At 47.3% G+C, this 16038-nt stretch overlaps 1 protein-coding gene across 1 annotated transcript; it reads right to left on the reverse strand.

Annotated features, from left to right (window-relative positions):
- Positions 1-3542: 3542 nt before the first annotated feature.
- LOC138409478 (zinc finger and SCAN domain-containing protein 32-like) lies at positions 3543-8429 on the reverse strand. Its single transcript, XM_069525827.1, has 2 exons — positions 7046-8429; positions 3543-3694 (listed from the first exon to the last, which is right to left on the reverse strand). The coding sequence occupies exons 1-2, from the start codon at positions 8051-8053 to the stop codon at positions 3692-3694; spliced, it is 1011 nt and encodes a 336-aa protein (XP_069381928.1). The 5' UTR covers positions 8054-8429; the 3' UTR covers positions 3543-3691.
- Between the last annotated feature and the right edge of the window lie 7609 nt (positions 8430-16038).

The raw sequence follows: 16038 nt of genomic DNA on the forward strand, positions 1-16038 counted from the left end.
CCACCGGCTTAATAACCCTGCCAGAACACACAGCTGTTGGCATGTAGGTGTGTGGGTGATTGTGTGTGTGTGTGTGTGTGTGTGTGTACATGTGTTTTTGTGGATGTGTGACTGCCTGTGTTTTTGGCAGCATGGTGTATTTGGGTCTGGCAGAAACGTGGCTAACCATACTGTTATCAAGGATTAAACCATCTCTTGAGCAGGGTCATGAAAACAAACCTGCTCGTGCGAGGGCAGCGCTAAGAGACGGATTCTGTTTGTTTCATGGCGATACAGTATCTGCAGCAGAAATGTAATCAGGGTTGTGTGTGTGTGCTCCGGGGGCTTACGGTGAGGGATGTTGTCATTCTGTTCGGAGCACAGAAAGCTGATTTTGCCAGAGATGGCCTGATCATTTACATTGACACTGATGACACCATTAGCCAGCTGCCAGGAAGCCTGTCAGACATGTTTCACCAGACAGAGCTGTGGTCACCAAACAGCGATTCTCAGCCTCAGAACCTCACGTGTTGTTGCTTTGTGTATCTTTAAAATTATTTAATTCAACGATTTAATGGTCAGGATTCGATAAAGCCAGTTCATAGGGAATAGCCGTGCCGACAGCTTTAATAACTCAAGTTAAAGCAGATGTGTTTTTTGCAAGGTGCCAGAAGAAATTGAAGGAGATGCTCATCTCTGCTGAAGGCACCTCCAGCTGAATGTTGAATAGGGAAAAGACAATTTCTCTATTCGCACATTACTGACAAACAAAAGCTTGGGCAACTGTTTTGATTTGAAGATACAATAAAGTGAGAAACGTTATCGTAATGATAATAGCTTTCACCAATGCACTGCGAGCGGGTGCTGTGCAAATGAAAAAACTGCAGAAGGATTCTCTGACTTTGTGTGTGTGACATCTTTTCAAAACATCACGGCGTCTATCTCCAGCTTAAATGACAACTCTCTTTAAAGAAGACTACCCTGATCTTCACATCATTTACCATACGTCAGTTTGGATCTCAAAGAGCGACCGCAAAACTGTGTAAAACTAAAAACAAGTCTCTCTCTCTCTCTCACACACACACACACACACACACAATATTTCAACAGTACCTTCGGGGTAATGCTGACATGGATAAAAGCAGTGCTGTAGGCCTGTGCTACCATCCCTCAGTTACTCTGTCTGAACACATTACAGGTGCAGAACTCTGCAGCATATCAAAGCAGCCTGGTACTTGACAGGCATTACAATGACTGGAGTGTGTGTGTGTGTGTGTGTGGGTGTGTGTGTGTGTGTGTGTGTGTGTGTGTGTGTGTGTGCTTGTGTGTTGAGAAAATGATTCGAGGAGAAACATTAATTCGGACATATACGCACGAGGAAGCTCATTTTGATTAGCTTCTTCTGATGTATCTGACAGGATGGTGAGGAGTGGTTCACTCTTTGTCTTTGTTACACTTTCCCTGAATAAATCTGCCACAGTGGTACAACCATAAAGACTGACGACGTCTCTCCACTTCCCCCCACTGTACAAAAATCAATCCAAAATATCCCATACATGGGAGGAGTCTGATGGAGGTCCTGCTAAAACATGCACTTTACCACCTGTTGGCCAGTCTCAGATGTTTCACACTGTTCTTACAGCATCAAATCACAAATTAAACAAAAATTACCTACAAAAATATTTAAACACATATTTGTTTGATTAAAAACTACATGACTAAAATGACAAATACCATCTTTGAGAAAATGTCATTAAATGTGACTTTTTTAGTTTTGACCCCATCCCATCTGGGTTTGTGACCTATACAAGCAAGCCACCAGGGGGCGATCAAGATCTTTTGACTTCACTTTTGGGAAGCTGTTATGTTATCCATTTTTATTTATTCTCGTTGGGTGCATTGGCATTTAGGTGGATGGGCACATGAATTTGTGAAACACTAATAGTAGAGTTTGCAGTGTGCGTATGAAATTAGACCTGTTTGCAGGAGCACCATTGTGGGTTTGTGAATAAAATGCAGATATTCTCCAGAGACTTCAGTTTTTTTGTGCACACGTCTGCTGCGTTGTTCATACGTGAAAGGAAACATTAGAGAAAAGTATGGACCCAATCCAGAGAACATGCTCCAGAGTTCATGTCTGAAACGGTTCATGTTTTTGTGTTGAAATGAAGTGTGAGAGCTGGCAACCGCTGTTTGGCAGCCTTGTCCCCAAATCCGATTTTGTTTGAAAAATTTGCCTCTTGAGCCGAGAGCAAAGTGACTGAATGACCAATGTGGGGATGAGAGAATCATTTGAGAGTAGACAGAGTTCATGCATGTGGTCAGTCAAAAAAGTCCAGTTTAAGACGTGTCTCACAAAAAAATAAATTATGCTTTTCTTTGTACAAACAGTGAAAATGACAGAGTAGTCCACATATTCCTTCATTCTGGCTCCCGCTGCGTCTCCTTTGAACAAATAAGAAATAATTAGCAACAGCAGGCATCTGCAGAGAACAAGAATGGCAATCAATAAAAAGTGAGGAAAGCTCAACATGCATATAATTATCACAAGAATAACGACTGGGGTCACTACAGATCTCCATGTACAATCAGGAGTCATACTCAATTATTAGAGCCTAGTTCATTTCAAAGTAAAATGACGATGATTATACATTTTACTTTTTTTTTTGATGTCCTGGCATTTTATATTGAAGCAAAAGTGGACAAGTTCCATTTCAATTTTTATGATATCTTCCGGGGGCCGCACTACATCCTTGAACACATGTATCACACTTACGTCTCTAATGTGACGGCTGGAACTGCTTCTGTTTGACGAGGCGTCTGATGTCAGGTGATGCCGGTTCTTCGAGACAAATTGACTCGTTGAAACAATTTTACCTTTGTCTGGTTGTCGCAGCTCTGCAGCAGCAAAATGGCTCTTTCACAAATTCACCCTTTGAAAGAGGTTTCAACTTCTTAGCTTTTACGCTTGCTCGCTAAAAAACCTTACAAAACATTCTGTCTGTCAGAATCTGCTCGGCTGCTTGTTGGGCACAAACTCCGCCAAAGTGCATTAAATCTATCCAAGATAACTCATCCTTACAACTCATCTGGTTTAACATGTTTCCAGCTGTAGTGGTAGACATGATTGCCTTTGTCATCACTGTGATCAGGTCCTCACAAACAAGGCAACAAAAAGTAATTGTGCTTCCATTTCTTTTTGAAAGCACGACATTCTGCATTTACTCTTCTTTGCTTGCGAGTGACCATGATGCTTGTCAACACGAATGTTTCCTTAACCCTGACTGTGACCTGACAGGCACACAGCCAGAAGGAACCATGTCAGGCCACCCTTTGTTACTTTCCTTTATTGGAAGAAAAATATTCATTGCTGTCATTGGGATCATTCATTTTTTTTCCAGTTTGTGAAAATTATACTGTAGAAAAAATGTTTCCTGATACCAGCGTCACATTTAAAGTGGAACATTAATTCTAATTTCTAGTTCTGTATTTCTATTCTGTAATGATAGAGTAGTGTGGGAATACTCGGCCCACTCCGGGGAATGACGGGAGGAGAGAATGGCTGGCGTAAAGTCTTTTATTATCGTTGCCTTCCTTGGCAACCCACCCACACATGTATGTCTGTCTCTGCTCTTTCACTTCGTCTCGGTGGGTCTTCAATCCCGCTCACACACGCACACGTCCGCCGCTCTCGGGGTCTCGGGACGCCAGCCTACTACAAGAGGCAGAACCAGGTTACAAGCATGCTTTTATTGATTGCCCTGATTACCTGATTCTGCCCAGCTGTCGGATCACCGGCTGAGCCACTCCTCCCTGTTGTCCAGCAGTGGGCGCCCTAACCATACCCCACCGCCACATACCCCCACCGCCCGACTCAGGCCGGGACCCCGCCGGCCGCAAGCCCACCCCCCCCCTCCGCCGAGCGGGAGAGGAAGTCGGCCACGACCATCCGGGTACCCGGCCTGTGGATCACCTTGAAGTTGAATGGCTGCAAAGCCAGATACCAGCGAGTGATCCGCGCGTTGGCATCCTTCATGCGGTGGAGCCACTGGAGCGGGGCATGGTCCGACCAGAGGGTGAAAGGGCGCCCCAGGAGGTAATAGCGGAGGGCCCCGACCGCCCACCGAATGGCGAGGCACTCCTTTTCCACCGTACTGTAACTCTTCTCCCGCTGAACCAGCTTCCTGCTAATATACAGTACGGGGCGGTCGGTCCCCCCCACCTCCTGGGACAAAACGGCCCCCAGCCCACTGTTCGAGGCGTCTGTCTGCAGGACAAAAGGGAGAGAAAAGTTAGGAGTATACAGCAGTGGCTTACCACAGAGGGCTAGCTTAACCCTCTCAAACGCCAGCTGACACTGCTCCGTCCACTGGACCGGATCTGAGGCACCCTTTCGGGTCAGGTCGGTCAGGGGGCTGGCCAGCTCTGAAAAGGCTGGAATAAAGCGTCTGTAGTAACCGGCCAGACCCAAAAACCTCCTGACCTCTTTTTTCGTCTTGGGCGCTGGGCAGGCCGCAACCGCTGCGGTCTTCTCTACCTGCGGCCGCACCTGTCCGCCCCCCAAGTGGTACCCCAGATACCGTACCTCCCTCCGTCCCACCGCACACTTCTTCGGGTTGGCCGTGAGCCCCGCCCGCCTCAGGGACTCGAGCACCGCCCCCACCTGCCGCATATGCTGCTCCCAGGTCTCACTATAAATGATCACATCATCTAAGTAGGCTGCAGCATATGCGAAGTGTGGCCGCAGAACCCGGTCCATGAGGCGTTGAAATGTGGCTGGGGCCCCGAACAACCCGAACGGAAGTGTGACAAACTGGTACAAACCGTACGGAGTGGAGAAGGCCGTTTTTTCCCTGGACTCTGGAGACAAGGGGATCTGCCAGTAGCCCTTGGTCAAATCCAGTGTCGTGAAAAAGCGAGCCGTGCCTAGCCGGTCCAGGAGTTCGTCGACCCGGGGCATTGGATAGGCATCAAACTTGGACACCGCATTCACCCTCCGATAATCCACACAGAACCGTGTTGACCCATCGGTCTTGCGCGCAAGCACCACGGGGCAACACCAGTCACTGTGGGATTCTTCTATTACCCCCATCTCCAGCATGGCCTGAAGCTCCGTCTGCACAATTTTCCGCTTGTGCTCCGGCAAACGATAGGGCCGTGAACGCACCGTCACGCCCGGGGGGGTCTCTATGTGGTGGTGTATGAGCGTAGTGCGTCCTGGCAAGGGGGAGAACACATCGGCAAACCGCCGCTGCACTTTCGCAACCTCTGCTCTCTGGCTTGGCGAGAGATGGTCGTCATAACTGACCGGGGCAGAATAATCCGGTTTTGATACCTCCGGTCCCAACTCATCTCTCTCGATCACCGTGGTAGCCAGAGAAACAGAGGCCACCTCTCTCCACTTTTTAAGGAGGTTGAGGTGGTAGATTTGTGTGGCCCCACCCCTGTCAGACCGCACTACTTCATAGTCTACCTCCCCCACTCGTCGTGTGACCACGAAGGGCCCTTGCCACTTGGCGAGTAATTTGGAGCTAGAGGAGGGGAGCAATACAAGGACTTTATCTCCCGGATCAAATGTTCTTAGTTTCGTCCCTCTGTTATACAGGCGCTGCTGACGTTGCTGGGCCTGGAGCAAATTCTCCCGTGATAATACCCCAAGTGAATGGAGTTTTGCTCGCAGGTCCAGCACGTACTGAATCTCGTTTTTGGAAGCGCTCGGACCCGTCTCCCAGTCTTCTTTTACCAGGTCCAAGACGCCCCGAGGTTTCCGGCCAAACAACAGTTCAAATGGGGAAAATCCTGTGGAGGACTGGGGAACCTCCCGCACTGCAAATAACAGAGGGTCTAACCATTTATCCCAATTGCGGCTATCCTCGTGCACGAACTTACGAATCATGTTCTTTAGTGTCTTGTTAAACCGCTCCACCAGCCCGTCGGTCTGTGGGTGGTAAACACTAGTCCGGATTGAATGGACGCCCAGCAATTCATACAGCTCGCGTAGTGTACGTGACATAAAGGAGGTGCCCTGATCCGTCAGGATTTCTTTCGGAATCCCGACACGGGAGATAACCTGAAACAGTGCCTGCGCCACGCTCTTCGCGGAGATGGTCCGCAGCGGCACTGCCTCGGGATATCGCGTTGCGTAATCCACTAGAACCAACACAAAGCGATGTCCCCGTGCACTCCGGTCTAATGGCCCGATGAGGTCCATGCCAATTCTCTCGAAAGGTACCTCAATCAGTGGAAGAGGGCGCAACGGCGCTTTTGGTGTGGCCGGCGGGTTAACCAGCTGACATTCGCGACAAGACGCGCACCACCGACTCACGTCCGCGCGAATGCCCGGCCAATAAAAGCGGGCCATTATCCGGTTCAGTGACTTCTCATACCCTAGGTGCCCGGACATGGGGTTATAGTGAGCCGCCTGGAAAACCATTTCCCGACGGCTTTTCGGCACCAACAACTGGGTGATTTCTTCTCCTGTCTGTGTGTCACGGCTCACACGATACAACCTGTCCCTAATGATCGAAAAGTGTGGGTGAGAGTGTGCTGCGTTCGGAGAAACAGCGGAGCCGTCAATACTCACCACCTGATCGAAAGCGTGGCGGAGGGTCTCGTCCCGAGACTGTTCGAGTGGAAAATCGTCCATGGGGCTCACCGGGGGGATTAGAGGAGCCTCCGGGCGAGGCTCCGCTAGTCCCGCCGCCCCCCCGACAGTCTCGGGCTCTGTTTCCCCGGTGAGCACCGCACACAACTCACATTTCCCTACCGCACGTGAACGCACCCCCACCGCCGCTCTCGCCTGTCCCCGGAACCCCGGCCAATCTGTGCCCAAAATCAGGGGGTGCGTGAGACGGGGACTAACCCCTGCCTCGACTCTATGTTTTTTTCCCTTATATGAAATTAGCAGAGTCACCACTGGGTATTCGTGAATATCCCCATGCACACACCTCACCTTCACCCACGATGCCTCCATCAATGCCCCCGTTCGAACCAAGCGCTGGTGGATCATCGTCTGATTACAGCCCGTGTCCAGCAGAGCTTGGTGTGTACCCCCCTGTATACATACCGGTATATGGTACGTCTCTCCCGGGCCGTGGGAAGAGGCTGGCGGCCCGGCCACCCTGACCAGCTGCCCCACCTCCATCAGCGGGCACTCCCGCCTGAAGTGGCCCGACTGGCCGCACCGCCAGCACTCCTGCCCCGGCGTTTGAGGAGCCCCCCATGGTGCCGGTCGACCCGGCGCGTAGGCTGGGCCCCGAGGAGCAGCCTCTGCTCTCGCATTCCCCGGTCCCGCGGGCGGAGCCGTCCCGCCGGGTAGGGGTGGGGGAACGCGTTTCCTTGGGGCCGGTATGGGACGCCCCGCCGGGACGCCCTGCTGCCGGGCTTCCTCCTTCTGACTCCTCCGGGGAAGGGAGAGGTGGTCCTCTGCCAGGATGATGGCCTGTTGCATGTCAGCGGGGCGGTGGCACTGGACCCAGTTGGCCGTGGAGGTGGGCAAGCCGGCGATGAATTGCTCCAGCGCCACCTGCCCCACGACGTCCTCCGCCGAGTTGTGCCCTGGCTGGAGCCATCTCCCCGCCGCATCGAGGAGCTGCTGCGCGTAGGCGAAGGGGCGGCCGGCTTCCCCGAAGGTGAGGTCCCTGAACCGGCGTCGGTGTCCCTCCGGTGTGCAACCCAGCCGGTCCAGGATTGCCTTCCTCAGCCGCTGGTAGTCCTGCCGAGAGGAAGCCGGCAGACTGTGGGCGGCCAGCTGCGCCGCACCGGTGAGCAGCGGCAGCAAACGAACCGCCCTCTCCTCCTCCGGCCACCCGCAGGCCTCCGCCGTGCCCTCAAAGAGGTCCAAATACGCCTCGGTGTCGTCCTCCGGTGTCATCCTCTGGAGGGACACCGCCGGCGGCCGCCGGGAGCTAGTCCCCGGCTCTGGCGGCGGGGTGGCCGGACGCTGGATCCACTCCCGCAGGAGAGCCCGGTCCTCCCGCTGTTCTGCCGCGATGGTTGTGAGTGCCTGGGTCTGCTGCTGCTGCATCGCCAACAGGCACTGTATTGCCTGTTCCCAGCCGCTCTGTCCCTCCATTCTCCTCTCCGTCCCTGCTCAGGCGCCACTTGTGGGAATACTCGGCCCACTCCGGGGAATGACGGGAGGAGAGAATGGCTGGCGTAAAGTCTTTTATTATCGTTGCCTTCCTTGGCAACCCACCCACACATGTATGTCTGTCTCTGCTCTTTCACTTCGTCTCGGTGGGTCTTCAATCCCGCTCACACACGCACACGTCCGCCGCTCTCGGGGTCTCGGGACGCCAGCCTACTACAAGAGGCAGAACCAGGTTACAAGCATGCTTTTATTGATTGCCCTGATTACCTGATTCTGCCCAGCTGTCGGATCACCGGCTGAGCCACTCCTCCCTGTTGTCCAGCAGTGGGCGCCCTAACCATACCCCACCGCCACAAGTAGCTTTGTATGATTCACAGTTTAAACTAAGTCCGTATTTCACCCCACTCCGTGTAACAAAGTTGGTTTTCTGAACTGTAATTTTGAAAATATAAATTCAAATATTTTGCTTTGCTACCTTTAAAGTCACAATTGTTACAAAAGTCACACTTTGAAGTTTGCATTAACAAATGATCGAATGAAAAGCACCACATCAGCTGATGCACTGTGACCCAAGCAAGTGTCGACATCAACGACCATCTACAACTCCTGTTTTCAGACCAGAGGACTGAGGGGACTGGTTATATTTTATAGTGAAACCAGTGAACAAATGACTACAGGGGAGAACATAAACAACGACTGCGTAGCGTAGCAATGTAGAGTTCAGTCTGAGTTTAATGGCTGCTGTGGAGTTGGAGCATTATGTATCACCTAGTATGAGATACAGAGCCCTGGCTTCTTGAACTAAACACACTTTATCCCTTCACATATGTAAATGATCAGTATTCATAAAGTCCTGTTTTCTAGTCTTGATGGCCACCTTGAAGAGAATATATGAACTGAAATACAAATGCATATATTCCTGGTGGACAAAATATGATCTGAAAGTTTTATCATACATGATACCCTCTTTCTTCTTATTGACTCACTTAATGAGCAGGGGGTTCAGACAGCAAACTATAAAACTAACCACCATCTAAAGCAACATAACATTCCAATGGAATAACATTCCATCCAAACACATTCTAACCTGAATCTGATCCAGGATACGAGAGTGGAGGATTCTCTCTTGAACATTTATATTAAAGTCTAATATAGGTGCCCTTTATCTGTATTCTTGACGACAGGCAGATGAGAAGATCAATACTACTCAGGGGACAATTTCCAAGCAATGGACCAGTTACCAGGCAACCAGCTGAGATTCCAGGATGTTACTGGTCCCGACGAAGAAATAATTATGTACATAGCCCATAATCACTTTGTACTAAATGTAGAGAGATGTCATTCTTCTCATCTACATGGAGCTATGCAGGACAGTTAAAAATGTTTAACTTTAAGGCAACACTTTTTATACCTAAATAACAGCTCCAAATCACACACAATCTTATAATAAGCACAAAGCCATGTCTGTCATTGACAGAGCGCTCTCTGAATACCTAGAACTGCATTATGTTTCTGTGGTGTAACCTTCAGTACTGCATACACCAACAACCAGAGCCAGAACAGTTATATGAGACACCTAGCTCCGGAGTGCATAATGGAAAAAGCTTAAAGAGGCTAAAGGATGCAGGACAGATACTGAGTAAGTCATTGCATTTGATACGTCTTGTGCCGCCTTATTTGCGTGATGTTGGGATGTGTCAGTGAAGTGTTGGACTCACTAGTTTATCATCAGAAGTGAGGTTAACACATGTCTGAAGAAGTTTAGCTGGAAACGTAGCCAAACAATTCAATGACATTTGATTCAATAAGTGTGCTGGGAAGTGTCTTGCTGTGTTAGCTTGGAAACTGCTGTTCGACTACGAGTTAAGTGCAATGAATGTAAAAACAAATGCATATTTGTGCAGGGGGAGGCTCAGACGGAAATTCATATTTATGACAATGAATTACACATCCTACCTGTAGTGAGTAAAGCTAAATGTGAATCTTACATTATGTCACTTTAAATTATACAATCTTTTATAGCAATAACAGTGATTATGATTAGGTACCATAATCCCTTTTTTTTCTCAGTGCATGTTCTCAGCAGATTTGATCGTCTCAAACTTATTTCCATCACCTTTATGTAATTTACTGGCTTTGTAAAGTTAATGTCACTCACCTACCTGGCGCTGCAAATAAAAAATGCTTTTAATTGCAAACACTGCGACCTTTGTGGGAGGATTTGTGTGGGGGAGTTTAATTTATAAGAGATGAGTCACATACCATGATATTAAAAAAATGACTGGGTGAACTGAATAACTGTGAACATGAATTTGACTTAGGTTGGATTTAAAAGTAAGAGTTTGTCATAGCTCAGCAGAGGAGCCTTATGCACCATGAGGCTGTCGGCTTGAAAGGATTGATATACGTCTGAGGTTAATCACAGTGAGTCAAAAAATAACTCCAACAATCAAATGTAATGGCTTCAAACTTAAACTGGGTCACATTCAAAGCAGGAGGAAGTGTGTTAAGTTATTTGTAGCTACTCTACAGACTTAAACACTGGTCAAGATTAGCATTAAATTTATTGCAATAGTGCTCTGTGGTCATTTAAATTGCAATTGAAGCTGATGAACACATTGGCTAATGAGTGAGGTTGTGCTTTTTTACCACAAGCAAATGGACGACCAGGATACACAGTATAATACTACATGTATTATGCATCCTGGTTGACCTCATATCACTACAGGTCCTCCTCCATTGGGAGCCATACTTCCCATTATCATGTGCTGAAGCATCCTCAGCGTATGCTAATTGAGACTCAGCCGAGCGCTGTCCATGAGGGCAACAGGGAGATTGTCCTGCTCTCTAGCCCATTAAAGTGGACTGACTCCATTATGTGCACTCTGTTCTACACACACGACAGCCATGCAGACTATAGGCACATAAAGTAGTCCACCTTAAGTAGCTCCCCTCCACGCCACGCCATGCATATTTTATCACAGCTGGCATTAAAAGCCAAAGGATTAAGGAATGCCTGGCTAGGCAGCTGGGTTAGCTCTACGCCCCACTTCTTTTCTAGTTCACCTGCTTTTTGTTGCAAGCACGCAGAGAGCTGGACAGAGGAGGTGTCATGAGAGTGACAGTGAGGCTGGCAAATGTGGGAATGCAGGGTTCAAAAGTTGGGGAGGACAAATGCCAGAGAATTCCTCCCTGGGACAAAACTGCATTGTTGACCAGTAGTGATGCTTCTATATTGATCTCATTTCACTTCATTTGTTCCTAATGTCTGACCTTTTCTACACCTCAGCTTCTGAGAGGGGCCAAGTTATCTGAGGCAGATTCAAACCCAGAGAATATGACTATAGTAGAAACGAAGTCAAGCTCAACTTGGTACGCAGGACCTGAACTGGAAATTCCTTTGTTCCCATTACAGTGAATGCACTGTTGTCATGATCGATGATTTCACTTGTTTCTCAGCCGCCGCTGCTACAGAGCGCTGGTCGCCTGTTTATTCAAAGTTGAATAATATTGAATGTGTCACATGTCCAATAAAATCAAGCATGTCAAGTTTGAAGTTGATAGGATGACCGGTTCAGGAGGATATCAAGATTGTCCTTTGGCTGAAATGCACTGATATTCAATCAAAAAACACACACTGCAGATGATAAAAGCAGCTAAATGGTATCTTCTGGGTCGGGTGTTTTTTGTTTATGTGCGTCTTTATTTGATTGGGTCATTACAGCTCATGGTCTGTTTATATTTACCTGTATTCACTTGTTTGCATGCAGGCTAGGTGTAATATCCTGGTAAGTCAACATCCCAGTCTGTCATCACTGGCACTGTTCTACATTCTGCTTCACACTGGGTCACACCAGCAGGTTGTTGTGTCACTAAAACACTTTGGAGCGCAGTTGTCTTTTTTTTTTGGTCCCACCTTTTTATTCACCTGAAGGCAGAGTGCGAAGGAATCTGAGGTCGTGTAAGAGACATTTCTCTCACACACATCATAACAACTCAGGACTCGCACTTCTGCTGCTATCATTTTTATTTTGCTGCGATGTTCTCACCTCTACATCACCTCTGAGAATGAATGTTTAATTTGGACCCTCGGTTTGTTTTTATCAAGTACTCACCAAGTCCAAACAGCAGTTTGTGTGCATGTTTGTTTGTGTATCTGAATGCTGATATATTATATATGATTAGTCACAGGAAAGCTCTCCTCTCCTCAATGACATTGTTGATATTTTTGTCTTGCAAGACTACAGATTTCTGGCAGTTGTCAAAACCTAGTATTCCTTTTCTGGTCAACTAATTTTACTGAGAGTGCAAAACGCTGCCAAGGCAACAGTCACATTAAATTCAATCCAGCCGCACCAAATTACACAATAGATACGAATATATCCTAATTATGCCTGACTTTGTCTCCACCAAATTTAATGGGTTCTTCCCCGACCCATACCACATCCTTCCACCATGTTTAAATGTAATCTGTCCAGGAGTTCTGACGCAATCCTCCTTATAAACACACAAACAAACACAGATGGAAACATAACCTCCCTGGTGGAGGAAATCATCCAAAGAAAACAACATGTAATTCATCCATGCCCACCGGAATTACATTTTAGAATGCCAGTATTCACATAAGTAAAACTGATCCAGGTTTGGTTCAGTTCAAGGTTCATGGAGAGATGGTTATGAATTTCTGGTAGGTTACATTAGTCATGTGTAGTGAATGATTATGGTTAAAATAAACACCGAACAAATAAAGGAACACTGGTCTCATCCACTTTGAGCTCCTCCCCATGCAGATTTAGATTTTGATTGTAATGAAGATGCCACTTCACTTTCTCCTCTGCTCCCTCAGGATAAGAACTATAATTACTACAGCCACTAGAGGGCTTAGTCACTTGAATGTAAACAAACGTTCCCTGATATGACTGGGAAAACAGCCTCTGTTTACCTGCTCTTCCTTTACTCACGTGATTTCCTTTATGATTTTATTAACTGGACACTGTACCTCTATTTAAATCTAACTTAGTCTAACAGCACAATATGTACAGCTTACTTGATTTTGTATCCTGTTGGTCTTTATTGTGATAAGGTTCTGTGGCGAGCAGGGAGGCAGTTGGACGTCTTGGAATATAACATTTTTCCAAGAGCACAGCAATCTGGCAGCGAGCACCTCCAGGATACAAGGCCCTGAATCCAGGTTGGCTCCGGAGGTGTGTGTGTGTGTGTGTGCGTGTGTTTATATGGCTGGCATGTATGGCTACCATCTGCAAGCCCCAGGGAATCTGGCTAAGGTGGCCACAGAAGCAAACACACACGCACGCACGCACACACACACACGCACACACACACACACACACACACACACACACACACACAAAGTAACACATAGGGAGTCACACACATGCAAGCATATGTGCACCCTCTCCTACACACTCACTACTGCAGCTTGTCAAAGTTTGGATGTGAACGAAGTGAACTATAATCACTCTCAATGCAAAAGATCAAAATCCTATTTCAAGGAAAGCAGGCATGCAGCGCTGAGCCGAAAAAAGCCTCAAGCAAAAACTCTCTCCCTCTCTCTCTCTCTCTCACTCTCTCACACACACACACACACACACAAAAATGCCCTGTGATATTCAGGAATGTGCTTAATATCACTGATGGCAAATCAGTTGAATTGGGCTGCTTAGATCTAAGATGCTGTATTACTCACATCCTTTGATACCTGTGATCAGCTGGGAGAAATATATAAAACATGAAATATAAATGGGATGTAAATGTGAACAGTCTGTGTTTTGCCAAAGGGACATAAAAGTTAATTAGGAACATTTTAGTGATTTGACGGAAATCAATGTGTGGATACTGCGTTGCCAAAGCTCTTGCTCGAAAGTCCAGTTTAGCATCTCTGTGCTGCAGGTCTATGATGGAGATTATGAGCTTAAACCATCAAAGAAATTAGCGACCATATAAATTTAGGTGGTGGAGATGATGCCAGAAGAGGACAGTCAATCAAAGCCAGTCCATGCAGTTCCTTTATGTTGATCCACTGGTGCAACGCTGCCGAAGATACTGGAAATCAGACCATAACACAAATGAAAAAGAAAAAGCTTGTTTTGTAAGAGTGCCTGTTTGTTTGCAGGGATGAAACGTGAATGAGCAGTTATACATCATAATTGTTGAATACGCTGAGGCTGATTAGAGAGGATGAGTTGAAGGCCCAAAGCTGCTTTTCCTAATCCTTGAGATTAGTCAAATAATAAGAGGACTGTCTTCCTGCTCACAATCACACAGAGACAAAACAGTGGTTTTGGCTTGTCCTGAAAACAGAGCTGGTATCTCCACTCTCTCAGAATGGTCCCTTGGCCACAGTAGTGACAGTCCTGACTAGGGAGGGCCACAGCGAGCCAGTAAGGCTTTTTCCAGACCAGTGTTTCCAGTGGGAGCCGTGTGTAGCCCAATGCTAGGTTGAAGATTAACCTACTGGCACAATTGAAAAAGTTCCAGGCCTTTTCTTTCAGACGCTGCTGCATGTATTGTGCTCCAAAGTCTTCTCTGTGTACTAAGGTTCACTCATTCAGACTTGCCTGGGAACATGCACACAGTCACAACAGTGTGCACAGATCTGAATTCACACACAACTCGAGGCCTAACTGCTAAACCCAGGGGGCACCACTCAGTTACATCACAAAACACAAAAGCCACATGAATTTAAAGGTTTCATTTTAGTCAGTGAAGCAGCGACACTTTCTCTACAAGAAGTCAGAATATATATGGTGGAGAAATCTTTTGTAGAAAATAAGTTGATGTTGGACATTTCGTTCATTTATTCCTGGGACAAAGAAGGCAACACTGAAAAAAAAGGGATTTTAATGCTCAACACAAATATCAAACCGTGCAAACATAAGCAAAGAGAGATGCAAAGCAGAGAAAATAGAAAATACAATTATCCGTGTCTGCTGGACCCCAGGGGATCCACAGTATAAAGGATCTAATTCACTTGCAGAAGAGTTGAGCGGGATGTAAAGCTCGATTCACCGTGGACTCAGACCATGAAAAAGCCTCTTTTCCTCCGACCTTTCACACAGACAAAAAGCTGAGGCATCTCCACTCTTTGTGAGGATCACAGCTTTGAATCTGCATGTCGGACAGAGGCACCGTGGCTAAAAACAAACACTCCAGCGAATATATACGTTTGCTTTATCCTGAATGTCCTTTCATAGCAGCACTGTGAAAGAGGGTAGGACAGCATTCGCTTCTGAGGACCGGCTACTTGCCCGACATTAGAGGGAGATCAGGGAGTGCATCTATTAACGTATTCTTCAAAAAACAGCTACTCAGTGGACTGTGAATTAAGTCTTTTCATAGGCGTCCATCTCATAGTGGTGTGAAATGAGGTGAAAATAAACAGACTTGAAAGAGACAGCTTTGCAGGAAGTCTACCTTGAATGTCTGCAGAGGTTTGCAGGGGTGACCCAAACAAATCAGCTTTTGAAGGGAGTCAAGGGTGAATTCAGTGCACTGGGAAACAAACACACACACAGAGGCTCCTCTCGCTGTCAGTGGATATGCATGTCAGAGCCAGTGCTGTCATTTTCTCGTTGTGAGGTTTCTTCATCACGTGGTTCCCTAACGGGCCCTGTGCTTGCAGGACTGTGCTCGTCCCTGCCAACTGTAACCGCACTAGACTCCAGCCTGTCAGACTGATGCACTTGCACACAAAAACAAACACACACATGCACACAAGCAGTGGTGTAGTGGTGCCTGAAGAACTAGATATCACTTTTTTTTTTTTTCAGCCCGTCCAGCAAAGGATAAACGATGTGTGTTATAAACAGAGACATGAAAGACTACTCTTGCATATTTTGTTCACCCAGAAATGGGCAAATTGTCATTTAATATGTGATGCAGATGCAGATTTTGCATGAATACTGGAGACTTTAGAGTGAGGCGACTACATGATGATGCATTTTGGG

Source organism: Paralichthys olivaceus, chromosome 1, assembly GCF_024713975.1.
Source record: "Paralichthys olivaceus isolate ysfri-2021 chromosome 1, ASM2471397v2, whole genome shotgun sequence".
Classification (NCBI taxonomy): domain Eukaryota; kingdom Metazoa; phylum Chordata; class Actinopteri; order Pleuronectiformes; family Paralichthyidae; genus Paralichthys; species Paralichthys olivaceus.